The sequence below is a fragment of the Macrosteles quadrilineatus genome, unplaced genomic scaffold (genome assembly GCF_028750875.1).
Source record: "Macrosteles quadrilineatus isolate MER2022 unplaced genomic scaffold, UCM_ALF_1.0 Scaffold_1__1_contigs__length_201487025, whole genome shotgun sequence".
Lineage (NCBI taxonomy): Eukaryota > Metazoa > Arthropoda > Insecta > Hemiptera > Cicadellidae > Macrosteles > Macrosteles quadrilineatus.
In genome coordinates this window covers 144,241,594-144,258,173 of record NW_026542594.1, presented here as the reverse complement: position 1 = coordinate 144,258,173, position 16,580 = coordinate 144,241,594, and the positions used below count along the sequence as shown (strand labels likewise).

The following is a 16,580-nucleotide window of genomic DNA, read 5'->3' as shown; positions in this document are numbered from 1 at the left end:
ACACATAATTCTAAGTCAAAATAACCAATAAAACAATTTAAAGCAATTTTTTTAGGGTTCTCGTACGGATTTACTCGACTATAATAAAAACCCAGCAAAACAAACTAATGCCTGTTTTTGTGTACATTTAGATTGTGCAACAAGAAAAATCAGCTGATTTAAATCATTAAAACAAACCTTACTAAACACTAGTGGATATAGTGGATAAATGGAGAACTAATTGAGAGCGATGGAAAATCATCTGATCGTTTTTCCCTCGCCCTAAATTAGAGCTTGGGAAACAACTACTTTCTTTCATATTAGCTGTTATCGAAAATAGTTACTTTCGGTAAGGAGTGATGAAAAATATAATTATTACCATCTGGAAATCAAGTTCAAAATTCATTTTTAAACACACTTATGTAATAAACTACTGACATAACTTTATGTCCATAAGAATAATAAAAACTTCAAATGACAGAGAGGAAGGGCCCTTAAAGAGTCCTTGGAGGCTTGTGGCCATCTTGGATTAACTTACAGCTGCTGAAGAGTTATTTAACATCCCAAAATATTTTGTTTGAATACCAAAGTGATTGTAGGCTAATTTAAATATCTAGGGTGATATTGGATCAGAAATTTTCTCTGTGGTTTTGTAATATTTTCCAAGGGGTTCCTTTCAGGCTATGAACGCCATCTTGGATTTGCCCGTCATAAGAGCAATATTTGTTTCAAATCAGTTATTTACGATCTCAAAATATTTTTTTTAAATGCCAAAGTGATTGTAATTTAAAAGTCCAGGGCACTATGAAATATCATCTTTGTAGTTTTGTAACTGTTTTATATGAGTTAGCACAGCTAAGCTCCAAGGACTCATCAGAATTTATAAGAATAGTTACCGAGCATCTATCTTTGTTCATGTCTGTATTGTGTTGTGTTTATTCAAAAATAACCAACTAAAATTTAGGTTTATTGAAAGCATTTAAATGGAATTAATAAGAAAAACAGTTTGGTAAAACAAAACGTTTTTTGTATAGTCTTTAATAAAACACAGTATAAAAATAAAGCCTTAATCAGTAGGAATCACATTTTGATAACAATTTGAAATATTATTAGATATACATCCCAAACCATAAATTTAATATTGCGAGATAAAAAACTGTGTGAAAGCTAATAGCAGTGCACAACAATTTATGTAACAAAATCTGGTTTCTGATCAACATTTTCTTTATGGAACTGCGACAGAGCTTCCCATTGCTTAGAGCGGAGTAGAAGATGGGGCCTCTTGTTTTGAATAAATTTCACTGCTTCCTCTGGAGACCATCCATGCTTCTGAAATAAATTAAATGTCTTTCATTAGGCATTACTATGGAAAGAATACAGTGTAGCCATGTCTACAGAATACATGCGCTATGTTGTATGCTAGCTCTTACCATAAGATAAATAAACAGTATCAACAATCTGACAATGTTACACCTAAAAGAGATGAATCAGTTAAACCTCACTTCAAAAATCTAAATATTTTAACAGTTTTTGCAGCTTATACTTTTGAAATAGCATGTATAGCTAAAAGAGACAGCACAAAATATTAGCCAGTTGTGCCACATAGCTACAATACAAGACATAAAAAGGATATTGTAACTTCAACCTATAAGCTGGAATTCTCAAAAAAAAAAACCGACTATTGCTGGATCACTAATTCTAAGGAAATTGCATGCCTCTATAAAGGAGGAATCAAATTATAAATTATTTAAAGATAAATTTAAAAAATATTTAATAGGAAAGGCGCCTTATACAATGGAGGAAGTCATTGAATAAATATTCATACTTAAAATGTATTTATATCTTGTCTAGTTTAGTACGTTATACTTGACACTATTTTTGTACCCATGTACATGTAAGGAAAATAAAGATATTTTGATTTGATTTAATTTGACATGCAAGGGTCATACACAAAGTAACCGCCGTTTGGGCGTAGCGCGATAAGTATAGTGGGGGTAGTGGGGGGGGGGGTGCTCACAGACAATAACAAAATGAAAAGAATGAGTTCTGCCTTAGACTTTCTCACTCGGTATAATGTTGAAGAAGAAAAACTTTTTTAACAGGATCGTTACCGAGCTCTGAGAATGCCGAAAAAAAAACCATAGTCTATGGGTATGACCAACCAACTGATATGACTGACTGATCATACTACCAAGAAAGCAAAAAAAAACCAACAAACCTTTTTACGCGAGAAAATTGATGGCTGCAGTTTTTTGGGATGCTAGGGGCATCTTCCTTGTTGAGTTTAGCGTCGTATGACCATTACAGTCCAAGCATTTCAAAAGCAGCCTTGCTAATTTTATTTTAAGAAAATCCTATTACAGTATAGATGAGTTTTTAAATGATCACGTTGTGTAAAAATAAATTTGTTTTAACTAAATTTTGTTATTGATACATTTTGTTTATAGCACTTTTATTTTTATATTTTTAGTTTATTTTAGTCTTTTATAATTCCTTAGTCTTAAGGTATTTGTATTTTGACAATGTCACCTGTTTTATAGCATTGCTTTATTATGTTAACGTTATGTGACAATAAAGATTCATTATTTATTACATCTGCAGCTTATTGTGAAAACTTAACACGGCTACAACGAGCAATTTAAATAAAAAAAGTGCTATGGTCTTCTGACATCTGGCATTGTGTTTGTCCATGACAACGCTCACGCTCACCCTCACACAGCACAAAGAACATCTGAACTTTTGGAAAAGTTCAAATGGGACATTTTTGACCACCCCCTACAGCCCAGACTTGGTCCCAGTGATTTCCACCTTTTCCCGAACATGAAGCGGTGGCTTAAGAGTTGGCAGGACCGCCCGCCATCTTGGATTTTCTGCCCATAACGGCAATGTTAATGGTAAGGCGTAAGAAAGGGGTGGGCGCGTGAGAGAGGGGGGAGTGCGGGAGAGAGCGCAGCCATGGAGAGAGCAGGAAAGTGGCGCCTTAGTACCGCGTAACATCTGGTTACTGCTCAAGCACCTGTCAGTCTGTCTGAAGAGATATCTGCTTCCCGTCCGGGAACATCAAAAACCATAAGCAGATATATCCGCCACCCGTACTTTATCGCCAAAGACTAAGCGGATATATCGGTCACCCGTCCGTGAAGGGTTACAATAAATCAATAAGGTAATATATAAAAAAATGTTCTTTTTATTTTAGTTTTAGTTTATATTTTGTAATTCTTTGTGTATTAAAAGTTTGTATTTTGTTCATTCTGTATATTATGAGGAAAATAAACATATTATTTCATTCATTCATTCACAGGATTCCATCATAGATCAAACATACTCCCTTGGTAGAACGTAATAACAATAACCGACACATATAACATTTTGAAAGTAGATTATGACAGGAAATTTTTTTGTGGGAGTAAATATGATATTTTCTGTGGGAAATCACGAATACGTTACATAGCTTTTGAATAATTATTTGTTACAGCATTTCGGTTTGTAGGCCTACCTACATTTATTTACAAACTACTAAATATTTAGGGTTAAAAGGACTATAAAATTAAAAATTTTAATCAAAATCCTTTGGGCCGATTATGTTATGAAAACACAAATTTTCTGTTAATATTTTATGAAAAAACCACAAAGTTTGCAATAAATTTACAAAAAGAGAGCACGGGTTACTATGTCAAAGTGTCACCAGTCATGCTCGGGGTTAGGGGGAGACCAAATTCTGGTTACCCCTTCGTGTAATTTTTGCATCCAATTATGAGTATTTTACAGACACTTTAAGAGATTATTTGTATTTTTTATATTTTTATTAAGTACCTAGTTTTAATTCTGTTTGGATAATATTCTTCTTGCGTTTAAATTGTTGCTTATTCATTGGTGAATCTATTAGATTACCAGATGTTTCGTCACTGCAGCCCTTATAAATAAATGAGAAGCGCTCCACTGAAAGTAGTTCCTACACCATGATACAGGAGTATAAAGGCACTAGCAGGAAAATCAGACATCACTAAGCCGACCAGTCTATTTCCTTTCCCCAAGTGCTCAATTAATGGTGGCAGACCACAAAAGAGCAGTTGAAACTTGAGATAACAAGAGTGATTGATAGCGGTACCAATAATAAGAACAACTAAATGATAGATGAGAAAACATTGAAATGAAATGCTTGTTCGTCAAACATTATGGTTACATAATGGACATACAAACATGTGACACACTTTTGCATTTTATAAAGCTAAAAACAAACTAGGCCACTGTATAGTGTTTATCTTACTTTCATTAAGTAACACCCAACCAATGTTGCTGAGCGAGTTCGCCCAGCCTTGCAGTGGACATAGACTGAGCTTTCAGTGCTTTCAAACTTTTTGATAAAGTTTACACCTTTTTGAAGTTTTTCTTGAGATGGAGCTTCAAAAATATCAGTTGTACTGAGTTGTAGAAATTCAACCCCTTTTTCCTTCCATTCCTGGAAAAAAAATTTCACACTTTCACATTAATTCCTACTTTATTACAGTAGACTCTCAATAATCCAGCAGATGATTGTGCCGGATTACTGGAACGTCAATAAAAACACTTAAAATGCATAAAACAAGTGTTTAGTTGTACCAAAACAATTAATTATTATAAGTTGGGACGTGTCGATTCTTGATACCGCCAATACCGATACTTGGACATTTGTATCCACTCACTATTAACTGTAAACATAATAGTGCAAAGAGAACTTGTATTTGTATACATGATATTAGTTTGAACGGCTTAGACTATAATATACAAACGTTTTTTTTTATCTATTGCCAAACATATACTTGTTTTTGTGGGTTGAAGATATGTTTAGTTTAGAGTAGGGCCTATAGTCTCTTACCGGTCTTTAAAGTCATGTTTAGTCCATTTTAGGAAACAGAAAGTCCTTCGATGGTTTTTGATGGTTATAGCCATGGCTCAACTATTCCCATTTTGAGTGTCACAAGTATCCCCACCATCAATCACCATCTTTGTTTGGATGGCTGTTTCTAGGTTATACATGCACATATTTAAACCACTGTAGAACAAAAATAATAATTAATTTTCAAAGATTTTATTCACTATGTTTATTTTGGCTGAAAATAAAATTACAATTAATAAAAAATTATAAATTGCCTACCGGTAAGCTAAATTTTTTACTTAGAGATGTGAAAACAATAAACATGTTGCATACCTAAAGCCTTACTCCAAGCAAGATAGCTATGGTTTTCTTCAATTCAAGATGGTGGTGATACCAACCCTAAGGAGACAAATTGATCTACTAATAAAATAAACTGGGCGCCTCCAGTATCCCCACTCACCCCTATACATTTGGCATATTGGCAGCACTAATTAATTAAGAGCTATAGGATAGGCTAGCCTATATCTATATATATATAAAGCTTAATCTATCTAGGCCTATATATATAATAAGCTAAGCCAATTTTTGTGAACAGAACTCCTCCCTCATTTTTGGACCGATTTTAATGGTTAAAAAGTCAAAATAATGGCCCTGATCTGTAGTTTTGCAAAGTGTTTTTCATTTTTTGAAATATTTATTGGTTTGGGCAGGATTATCCATCAAAGTTGGGTTTTCTCCCATAAGATTAACATGGGGGAATCCAAATATTTAATTGGAAACTTTGTCTCCACTAATTTGAGAGAACGGCTGGGCTTAGAAACTTGGTAGAGGTGTCCAAAGAAAGGTCTTGGTCTCTAGATGAGTTATCAAAAGAAAAACAAAGTGAATCCCCTTAGGGCTCTGCCCCAGAAGCCCTTAAAGATCCCTCGACAGATTTGTTTACATTTTGATCATGTGGATAATACTTTTGAATGTATTAATAAAAAAACCAGCTGTTAATCTTCAGCTGTTAATTCTTAAATTGTATTTTAAACAACACACGTTTATTGGGAGTTATTGAATTGTCCAAAAGAAGTATTTGCAATCTTATTTACTGATTTTAAAATTGATTTTCTTTTGTATCATGCCATGTTTTGCAATAGAACGTTCCATTACAAAACCAGTTGACAATCATTTTATAGTAACTCTTACAATTATTCCTTATTGAACTATCTTATATCTATTGTACGGGTTAAGAAAGGGTTGGTGTCTGCCTTTATTACCACTTTTGCCTGTATTTTATCATATTATTCTAGACAGATCATCATAGGTTCATGAGATTATTGTCATAGATGTTTTCAATCATTGGAAAAGTCTTTGATTGTGTAATACAATACAAAATATTACAAGTGGAGAAGGGCACGTTGTCCATATTAGCCGTGTCCATATTTTGTTAAATTAATATTAGGGAGTATTTCATTTGGTCCAAAATCGTTTGGTCCAACAGCTTTAAAACAGTTCGTTTGGTCCAAAATCGTTTGGTCCAACAGTTGTAAAACAGTTCGTTTGGTCCAAAATCGTTTTATCCTCCAGATGGGGAGTATTTCATTTGGTCCAACAGTTTTACAACAGTTCGTTTGGTCCAAAATCGTTTAGTCCAAAATCGTTTGGTCCAAAATCGTTTGGTCCAACAGTGGTAAAACAGTTTGTTTGGTCCAAAATCGTTTGGTCCAACAGTTGTAAAACAGTTCGTTTGGTCCAAAATCGTTTGGTCCAAAAGTACAGGCAAAACCAGAATTACAATTTTGCATTGTGGAGTAAACTTTTGAAATGTTCTGTACGTTTCACGGTGGACCATTCGATCGGGTCGTTTTATCCAACACTCTAATACGAGTTCGTTTGGTCCAAAAGTATGAACTATTGCGTCCCTCACATTGAAGGCGTTCATATAATCGCCTTCACGTCGTCAACCCAACCGCTTGCCTTCCGTGGCCTATTTGTTGTTGTTATGTTTCTAAATAATTGATATGTTTGCATTTATATACACGTACACATACATATATTTATTTTTATATAATGTGTTTGGGTCCTGTTTACTTTTTATCCCCAGTCAATCTTAAAACAACGCGTTTTAATTCCCTAGATTTGTGGATAAACGTTGACTTTGCTTTGAGTTTGCATTTAATGTTAAACAGATGGTTTATTTAATTTATCTATATATTAAATTCAATCTGTGTTTGTCGTGTGTTTGTCATGGTATTTGTAACAATCATGTAGTTAATAATACAAATACATAAAGTGAATTTCTCATTGAAGATACATCCTATTTGTAAAACTTCCCAAAATGTTATGTTTACTCCCCATGAGAACCGTGAATAAATTATTGAAAAGAAAAGAGTTTGTATTTGTTGTGCCTTTATAAAAATTATAATTTTTGTTGTATACATTTAATAGTTTTTAGTACTGCAACGCGTGCCGGATAGATACTAGTCTGATACTGTATACTCGCAACTTCTTTTAGAACATTCTCTTTTTTGAAAGAATGCATTCAAAAGTCGAGGTAGACAGATATTGCATGAATCACGATTAATGCTTCTTAAGAACTGGAAACAAATGGTGATATTCGCCATGTAGGCCTACCTCCCTTCCTCCATTACTCCATGCAACCACTCCGATCAGTTTGAAGCACACAAAATTAATGTTTTGGCAGAGGCTATTCGCACGTCAGCTACCGCGCACGTCTGTTCCAAATGGTTCCACATTATACGTTCCTAATCCAGTTACTTTTAAAACTGTTTATAAACAGGTTGCACTCAAAGAAAAGAAAATCTAGTATAGGAACAGTACTGCCTCTTTCTTTTTTTTTAAAGAGGTTGGCGGCCTCTTTTAACCTTGCATTTGCCCGTCCACATACACTACAGATCTGTGCGTGGAACTTATCCAGCAAAGCAAGGGGTGGGCCGGTACAGTACAAAGGTGAACTGTAATGATAAAAGTTTGTGGCAGTGACCAGGATCCGAACCCACGACACTACTGCTTTGGGCCCGAAGTCCGCGACGCTACCAACTGAGCCACCGACTCACCAACCTCATTAGCCGAAATGGGTGGAATCAACTTCACGTTATCTACCCGCAACTATACGGTAATATTTATTATGAAATGGAACTGTTCTAAACTATTACCTAACCTAACCAAACTTGCTGTGTAACATTTCAAAAATTCCTTTTGATAGCAGAAATGGCTTTCGCGCTCAATCGACTGTTCTAACTTATTATGCCCGTCTTTCGCTTCAAAAATAAAAATGTTTAAGGGAACCTCCATCTTCCCAGAAATTGAATGTGAGCGAGTAAGTAATTCATAATGGCTTCTAGAGTAACTGTTCCCTTTGCATTATTTTGCAATACTGGAACGGGAACGGGTTTTGACGTCATTTTGACGTGCGAGTAGTCACTTCGTAATGTTTTTTGACACTGCCACCTTTAACTCCAGGCGGCGGCCTGGTAGAATTGGCAACGTTGCAAAAGGTGTTGTCTAGCGCCATACATCCCATAAGAAAACTTGGCAAACAGGTGACACCAGCTCATTCATTCGCATATTATCAATTTAAAATTAAATTTATGAACATAAATGTATTCAAAGATTAAAAATAAAACATATAGAATTGAAAACCAAAACAAGATTTAAATGGGAAATCCATTTTTGTACATTTAAAGTGGAGTGCATATTTTCATAGCCCAGTAACTAAGCTTTCATATTCTTTAAAAATACACAAATACTATTAGCTGCCTCCAAAACAAAACAGCTGTTACAACCCTACTTGCGATGATGCCACTTCGAAGGCCTCGGCCTTTTTGCTGTGCTGCAAATCGCTGCGAACTTGCTATGTGATATCTTGGAAATGACCGAGCTCCCGTGTGTGTCGCTCTTGCTATAGTCGCTACATGTGTGCGACATCAGTCGCTCACAGTCGTGCCGCTACAGCTCGCTATGGATCGCCCCGCCCACTCCGCTTTGAATCGCTGTATGTGTTTTTACCCTAAAAACATACTTAAAAGAAAAATGTGAATGTCAGGCATTGGAAGCAGTCGACGGCTTTAAATATCTAGGAATAATTGTAGATCATAATTTAAAATGGGATGCTCATATACTATATAAAAGAAAAACTTCGAGCATGTGCTTCAAAACTGTACACCTTACCAGATTACTTACCATTTAAGACATTAAAAGTTATTTATGCATCTATGTGCGAGTCACTTCTTAGATAGGTATGGATTACAGTAAGATTATGGAGAAATGCCCCAATATCAGAATTACAGAAACTGCAGACTGTCCAAAATAGAATATTAAAGATAATCACTAAGCTTGATTCTGCTAATTGTAAATGAATTTCCAATGCTGTGTTATCAGTTGACAGGTTTTCTTCCAGGAGAAAAACTGTTTACTTATTTGTTGATTTCAAAACAAAACATGTCCATAGATATAACTCCAGGAAGGAATTTTATATTGTTCCTAATCAAATCATGTTTATTTGCACATAAACGTACAGAGGTTATAGATAAATGCACAGGTGCTTTGTCATTCTTCCTAGTATAAGAAATAAGTATACAAAACAAAACAAGGAGTTATTTGGTACCTACACTATTCAATAATCTGCCAAAAAGTCTAAAAGAGGTAAACACTTATAAATTGTTGAAGGGCAAGTTGAAAAATCTTTATTTATTTGTATAGTAGAGAATTCACACAGCTTTCATGAAAAAATGCTTTTGCTTACATTTTTTGTGTGTTTTTGTTTAAAATCTAAATTATAATTGAATGTTATAATTAATCTTTATAGTCATTTTAGTTCTTTGTTACTGTTGATAATTAAATTTTAAAACTTATTATACTCATATTAAAGAAGTTTTAGATAACATATTATTATTTATATCAATTTTGTTACAGTTTTTCTTAGCTCAACTATTTTATGTTTCAATTTTATATGTTTATAGGCTACTCATGTTAAATTGTTTGTTAAGTTTGATGGTTCAAGCTTTGTTACTGTTTAGGAAGGGAAAACTAATAAATTATGGCTGACTCAATGTGATGCATTAAAAAGACACTCAAGATAAATCAATAGATGCTACGGACAAGCCTTTTATGAGGCTTATGTAGCTTTGTGTTATACAGGGGTGCCCAGAGGGGGGGTACTAGGAATTTTTGGGGGGGACTTTTTTTGAGGGGATTTTGGGGGGGATATTATTTTGCTAGCTGTCATAATGAATGAATAATTTTGTATAAGCAGCCCGAAAAAGTGTTTCTAAGTAGCTCACTATCAACACCAACAACATTTTGCCATTCGTAATTAAGATTTGCTTCTAAGAATGGTAAAAACGCACCTTGTCAGACAATCCTTAATATACCAGTGTCAGTGTCGAATTTTATTTGCTACATATGTTTTGGTGGTTCTTTACCTCCACCACACAAAACACGAATCGATTACAGATAGGCCTATCAATTCACGCGTATATATTGCCGACGTCAGGACTGGAAGTAAACTGAATCAGGTTCAGGTTATGACGGACAGACGTGGTCTCTGGATTGTCGTCTGCGTTTTGACCAGCTGATATAGGACTATTGTAGTGACTGAGAAGAGTGTTAAAGTGAAATGGGATTCATAATTAATTGAGTATTTTCACTTAAAAATTCCCTAGTTTTATGTATTTATATATTTCAAACTCCTCAAAGTATTTAATAGATTTCCTTTCGCGCAGTACTGTAGAATTTCGAGACCATAATTTATATCCAGCAGATAAATTGGTTATAATTGTCAATAATTTTAAATGGAAAACTCAATTATGAATCCCATTATATTTTCAACACTCTCCTCCGTCACTACAACTATAGTCCAATATCAGCTTTTGATAACACAGACGACAATCCAGAGACCACGTCTTTCCGTCATAACCTGATTCAGTTTACTTCCAGTCCTGCCCGCGGCAATATACACACATGAATTGATAGGCCTATCTGTTATCGTTTCGTGTTTTGTGTATAAACAGATTGTCTGACAAGATGCGTTTCTACCATTATTAGTCATAAACGGTAATCCTGGGGCTATCAAAATTAATTATAAGATTACTTCGTCACAAAAACCTTTTGTGGGTATTTTGCCTGGCGATTTTTGTAGAGTAAAATCGAGTTTTTGGAGTGTGTTGTTTGGAGTGGCGGTGTTTGTACAGCCAGGGAGTGGCAAGCAACAAGTCTGTCTTATTTCGTGACTCTGCCTATAATTTTGAAAAAAAAACTTTTTGTCAAAGTATTATTAATGCATTTTTAAAGCTGTTTGATTTCTTAAAATTCTTCTCTGAGATTCTTTCTCTGTAAAAATTAACGCCATCTAATATATTGTACAGTTACAATACTGTGTTGGAGTAGAGTAATTCACCTAGTATATTGTTGTACGTTTTGAAGACGTTGTCTATTGCAATACTGAGCACATGTTAGCTGACAATAGAGATTCTGAAATGTAAATTGAAACACTTCTAATTCATCCATTAGTTAGATATACCTAAAATGAAGTACAGTAGAGTCCCTCAAACTCGGCACTCGATAACCCGGCAGTCTGGATAACTCGGCCATCACCTGGCTCAGAAAATTAGTGATTTTTTTAGTCCGAGTTAAACAAGCTAGCTCAAGTATAATCATTTGCAACTTGTACTAAGGATTTGTTGAACTATATCTGATGACTTAATACTGACTTGCAATATAAATCTAATTAAAAAGGGGTTAAATAGCTTAAAAATTGTATTGTTCTTATTTTTAACTCTACTTCCCGATAACCCGGTATTTCACAAACTCAGCACCCTTCCAGTCCACATTACGCCGGGTTTGCGCGACTCTACTGTATTGTTAAATGTTGTTAACGTTTCCTATTAAACATTAAATTTTTATTATCAGTTTGTTTTTCTTTACCTCAAGTTTACTAAATGCTTAATTGGAATGCTCGTTTTATGAGGTAAAGGGATAATTGTCAGATAAATTGGTGGGGGGAGGGTAGGTTTAAATAGACGACAGCATAAATTGGGGGGGAGAACTTCTCCTTTGGCTTGGGGGGGGGGGATTGCGCCTCTGGGTTTGGGGGGGGGGGATGGGCACCTCTGGTGTTACAGTATAATGCCCTTTGTCATTGTGTTTGTTTTGAATAAATAAATAGAACTGAATTGAATAACTAACAACACACTGCACTTGTTGACTGCACATGAGGACGAATAATTACTGTAGGGTACTGTAGGGGTTGTCTGTTGTCACCGCTGGGGTGGGGAATCGCTCCGGTGTGAATGCCCCAGTGATACCGCCGCGGCGGTAATTGTGGATGGGGGGGGGGAGGTGAAAAAACACACCGATGCCGCCACCGCTCTCATCACTCCGGTGTGTGCAGGCCTTTATTGAAATCTACAATAGGCCTATAAATTAAATTATTGCACTGGTACGGATACACTTTACTTTTCAACTTAAGACGATGATTATCCAGTTAGCCTAATTCTTACCTCGGCATTGTTTGAGAACATGTATAGCTCGTAATCTTCATTCATAGATACAACACCTTTTACTTTTTCTTCATTCATGAGCTTAAAAAAAAACAACTTTGTTAATAGAGTGTTAGTAACTAACCCACAAAAAGATCAATGACAGCCACGTACGCAATGCAAATGAAGACTTTTCGTATTAAGTGTAACAAGACCATAGTTTAGTGTACCACTATGCACCTGACAATGGAGTTATATCCGAAACGGCTGTAGAGAAGTATCACCCCTGATTGCGTAGACAGTAAGAACCAAATTTATTATTAGTATCGATATTTAAAAAAATCAAATTGTTAATAATGAATGTTCCTTATAACAGGAAAGCGGGTAGGCCCTACACTTATGTTTACTTCCCACATTTAAGTTACTATTAACACGTTCACTGCAGCCTGCTGCTATATGAGTAGTGTGCTAGCCTGCCAAATATTGTGTCTGTCTGAGCTTAGCACTCGGCTGACGACAATGTGATTGTTGCCAGGCTGCAGCTTAGAATACAAGCTTTATTTTGGTGTCTCAGTTTAGTACTAAAAAAACCTGTAAAATCCCGTCTGGCGATGCCATTGTCTCGTTTTTGGGGATTTTCTCTATTCAAGCCATATTACAATGACTCTGGTTATTGATCCAGGCAGTGCTGCTACCTTTGGGTGTTTCAGTGAACTAGGGTATACGTCCACTTTCGAAGTAACGCAGAACAATCACCACTGCTCTTTTGTGAAAGATTCGTCTTAAATAGCGACCGCTGATTCAGTAGCGCGCCGCAGTTTAGGAGCGCCTGCGTAAAGATTTTCAGCAGCGAACGTGTTAAGTTTATAGGCCTAACTTAGGCTACATTACCTATACATTAACTACCACCTGATTATAAAATGAAGCTGTTCTAAAATAACCTTAACCTAACCAAACATGCTGTATGTGAGTATATGTGGGGTGTAAACTAAAGTGCGGCCTGGAAAGCACCCATTCACGACTCTCATCAATGACTGAAATCATTGCTTTGCCCTCGACAGTAGACTCAGCTTGGAGGAAAGAAAATCATGTTAAAGTGGGAGGACACACTTTGTTACAGTTTAAAAAAGTCAGCAGCTTTGAAAAATCCTTCAAGGTACCGGTAGCCTACAACACTTCAGAAAATGTTTGTGATTTCAAAAGGTCCATGCTGATCATATAATTCTTGGGACATTACTTTATTATTTTTTTGTGGATTGGTTTTACAGCAGAAAATTGTAAGGTGTCTTATAAAAATACCTTTTGCCGAAGGACTACAGCTGAATGGCCAAGGAATTATTTAAGCCTCAAAACATTTTATATTAAAGCCTACCACTTATACGTAGGCCTACCTGTTGGGTCATATTTCTGAAAGGAAGAGCTCCTAATACAACTGTGTCATCAATTCTGTCATACCAATTTCTATTCGTAACTTTTTCCATCACAACATTGTAAAACAAAGAAGGATAAAAACTTAATCTTGCTAACATTTTGCTTTATAAACGACAGGGTGTCAGTCAAACTATTGTTAGATTTCAACTTCAATAAAATGAGTAGACCAATAACAACGATACAGTAAGTTAATTCTGTAACGACAATAAATTGTCACGGATGAGCACAATTTATTTCACTTTGTACCGTTATGTGTTGACGAAAGCATAGCGGATTCCTCAACAAATCGGTTTAGGATTGAGGTTACATTACAGTATTTATAAACTTCTCTTGTTGGTTGACATTGTTGAAAAACAACCAAATTCATTCAGCTGTTGGATAAAAACAACAATAATAAAACTCGTCCTGTTGCAGACGCCGGTGGAGGAAAAGTGTGATAGATTGATGTGGATAGATTATTTCAGATAAAACATACTCCCTTGTGTTGGTTAGTCTATGATTGTATTATCGTAGTTTATAAAAGGTGGCAGGATGAGGATGGTACTACAACTAATTGTGTACAATGGTTCATCCACCGGATGACTATTAAATAGTTCAATTTTGACATCCGAAGAAAAGAGGTAAGGACAGAGGAGTATGTTTAAATCATAATAAAACTTGGTAATTATTTGATTTGCTAAAACTTATTTACCCTGACAGATTATTGCATTTTTATGGATTATTTGAAAAAAATGTGCTCATGTTTCTTTTCAATTGCATTTATTACGATGATGTTTATTACACTTTAATGTCAGCAAATTGGTATTGTATTGCTTTTCTTTTCAACAACATGTAACCACATGTAACGTATTGTTAATATTTGTATCACAACCAAAAGGTTAACTACACACTGTAAAATGGTATCCAAAAATAAAAAGAAAGTATCTATTAAACAAGAAGAACCCACTTTTTGTTTTGACGTAATTAGACATTTTTATAGTTATGTTTTATCTTTGGTGATATTTTGCTGTAAGAAGGGTTTTTCTAGTGGGGCCTTGACCAACCCACTTAAGCCCAGTATGAATGAAGATGAGTGGAGTATGGTAGGATGAGTGGCGCGATCTTGTAGTCTTTGTTATTGACTAAGGCCGACATGTTCCTTAGACACAGCTGTTAATTAATAGCCCATACATCTAATAATGGCAACTAAGAGACCTACAGCCACGGCCGCCTTTAACTACAGGCCGCGGCCTTCGAACTGGCAACGTCGCAAGTGGTGTTGTAACAGCTGATTTTTTTGGAAGCAACTAATGGTATTTGTGTATTTAGGAAAGATTGATTACTACTGGACTATGACAATATTGACTCCGCTTAAAAATGTACAGATATAGATTTTAATTCATATTGTTTCAATTTTCAATTCTGTATGTTTTATTTTCAATATTTTAATAAATTTTTGTTCATAAATTAAAAATTAAATCAAGAAAGTGCGAATTAATGAGCTGATGTCACCTGTCTGCCATGTTATCTTATGGGGCGTCTGTCACTGAACAACACCACTTGCGATGTTGCCAATTCTACCAGGCCGCGGCCTGTAGTTAAAGGCGGCCGTGCTACAGCTCTAGTATATAGTGGAATACGAACCACATTTTTGCCTTGGTATGGTATTAACAAACTGGTCTTCTGCTATCAAAAGGAATTTTTAAAATTTTACAGCACGTTTGGCTAGGTAAGGTTAGTTTAGAACAGTTTAATTTCATAACCAATAGTTGCGGTCATGGTCAGACTTGTCAAGTTGGTTCCATCCATTTCGGCTAGTAAAGTTTAGACTTTAGAGCTTAGAGGTACTACCGTTCCTAATACTAGGTTTTCTTTGTGTGCAACCTGTTGCCTAACAGTTATAAAGTAAGGTCGATTCACACACATCAGTTACGGCACGTTGCAGTCCAGTCACGTCACAGTTAACAAAAAATTCTTGAATGGATTTTCTGTAGCGCTATCTACACTCACCCGTTGCAGTTCCGTGGGTAGCTCAGCAGGCGTCCGTCAGTCAATTTCAGATTTCTTTTCACCGATTATTTTGGATTGTTTGGACGCCTGACGGACGTGTTTGATGTTAGAAAATAGTATTTTTAGCGAATGTCCCATATAGGGAATAAGCTATTACCGTAGGTCACATGGTAAGACCTGGACCCGGGACCGATTAACTTTTTCCTTTTGAGGTCCCTAGAGGGCAAAAACACCATCCGTTCAAATTCATATATACTTATATATACATATATACTCATATATATACTCATATGTATACATATATATATGTATTCATGTATGAACGTATGTGTATAAATTTTGTATAAACGTGTAAACCTATACATTTATTCGAACGAGTTCGCGAACCAGCATAATCGGACCTTGGGAACGGGAGTTTCATGGGGTAAAAATGGGTTTTTCCTATTTTTGACCCTAAAAACATAAAATTTTGGAATATCTTTCTCAACCATTTTGCAGAGCTTAAAAAATAAATAATTTAGTATATTGAAGCATTGTTGTATGCCTAATGGTTACAGAGAAAATTCAAAAAGTGTACATTTAAATTTCCCATGTTATTCTTAAGGAGAAAATGAAAAATGTTGTGGTCGTAGTTTACTTGTTTATGGATTTGATTACTTGTTTATACAGTATGTTGATAAAATTTGGCAAATTTATTTATTTCATACTATTCTTTTGACGTTTGGTCAAAAAACACTTTTTACCTTCCCCGTAGCTGCAAACCTAAGCACTTGTTAAATCTAATGTTATTTAAATTGGGAATAAATATTTATTATTTATGGAGATATTTTAGTAAAAATGTA

At 35.3% G+C, this 16,580-nt stretch overlaps 1 protein-coding gene across 1 annotated transcript; it reads right to left on the bottom strand.

Moving 5' to 3' along the window:
- Window positions 1–712: 712 nt before the first annotated feature.
- On the bottom strand, window positions 713–14,109 carry LOC128982955 (phosphatidylglycerophosphatase and protein-tyrosine phosphatase 1). The gene is made up of 4 exons (XM_054402060.1): window positions 13,710–14,109; window positions 12,340–12,420; window positions 4,247–4,438; window positions 713–1,308 (listed from the first exon to the last, which is right to left on the bottom strand). Exons 1-4 carry the CDS (start codon window positions 13,845–13,847, stop codon window positions 1,168–1,170), a joined length of 552 nt encoding a protein of 183 aa, XP_054258035.1. The 5' UTR covers window positions 13,848–14,109; the 3' UTR covers window positions 713–1,167.
- Window positions 14,110–16,580: the final 2,471 nt, after the last annotated feature.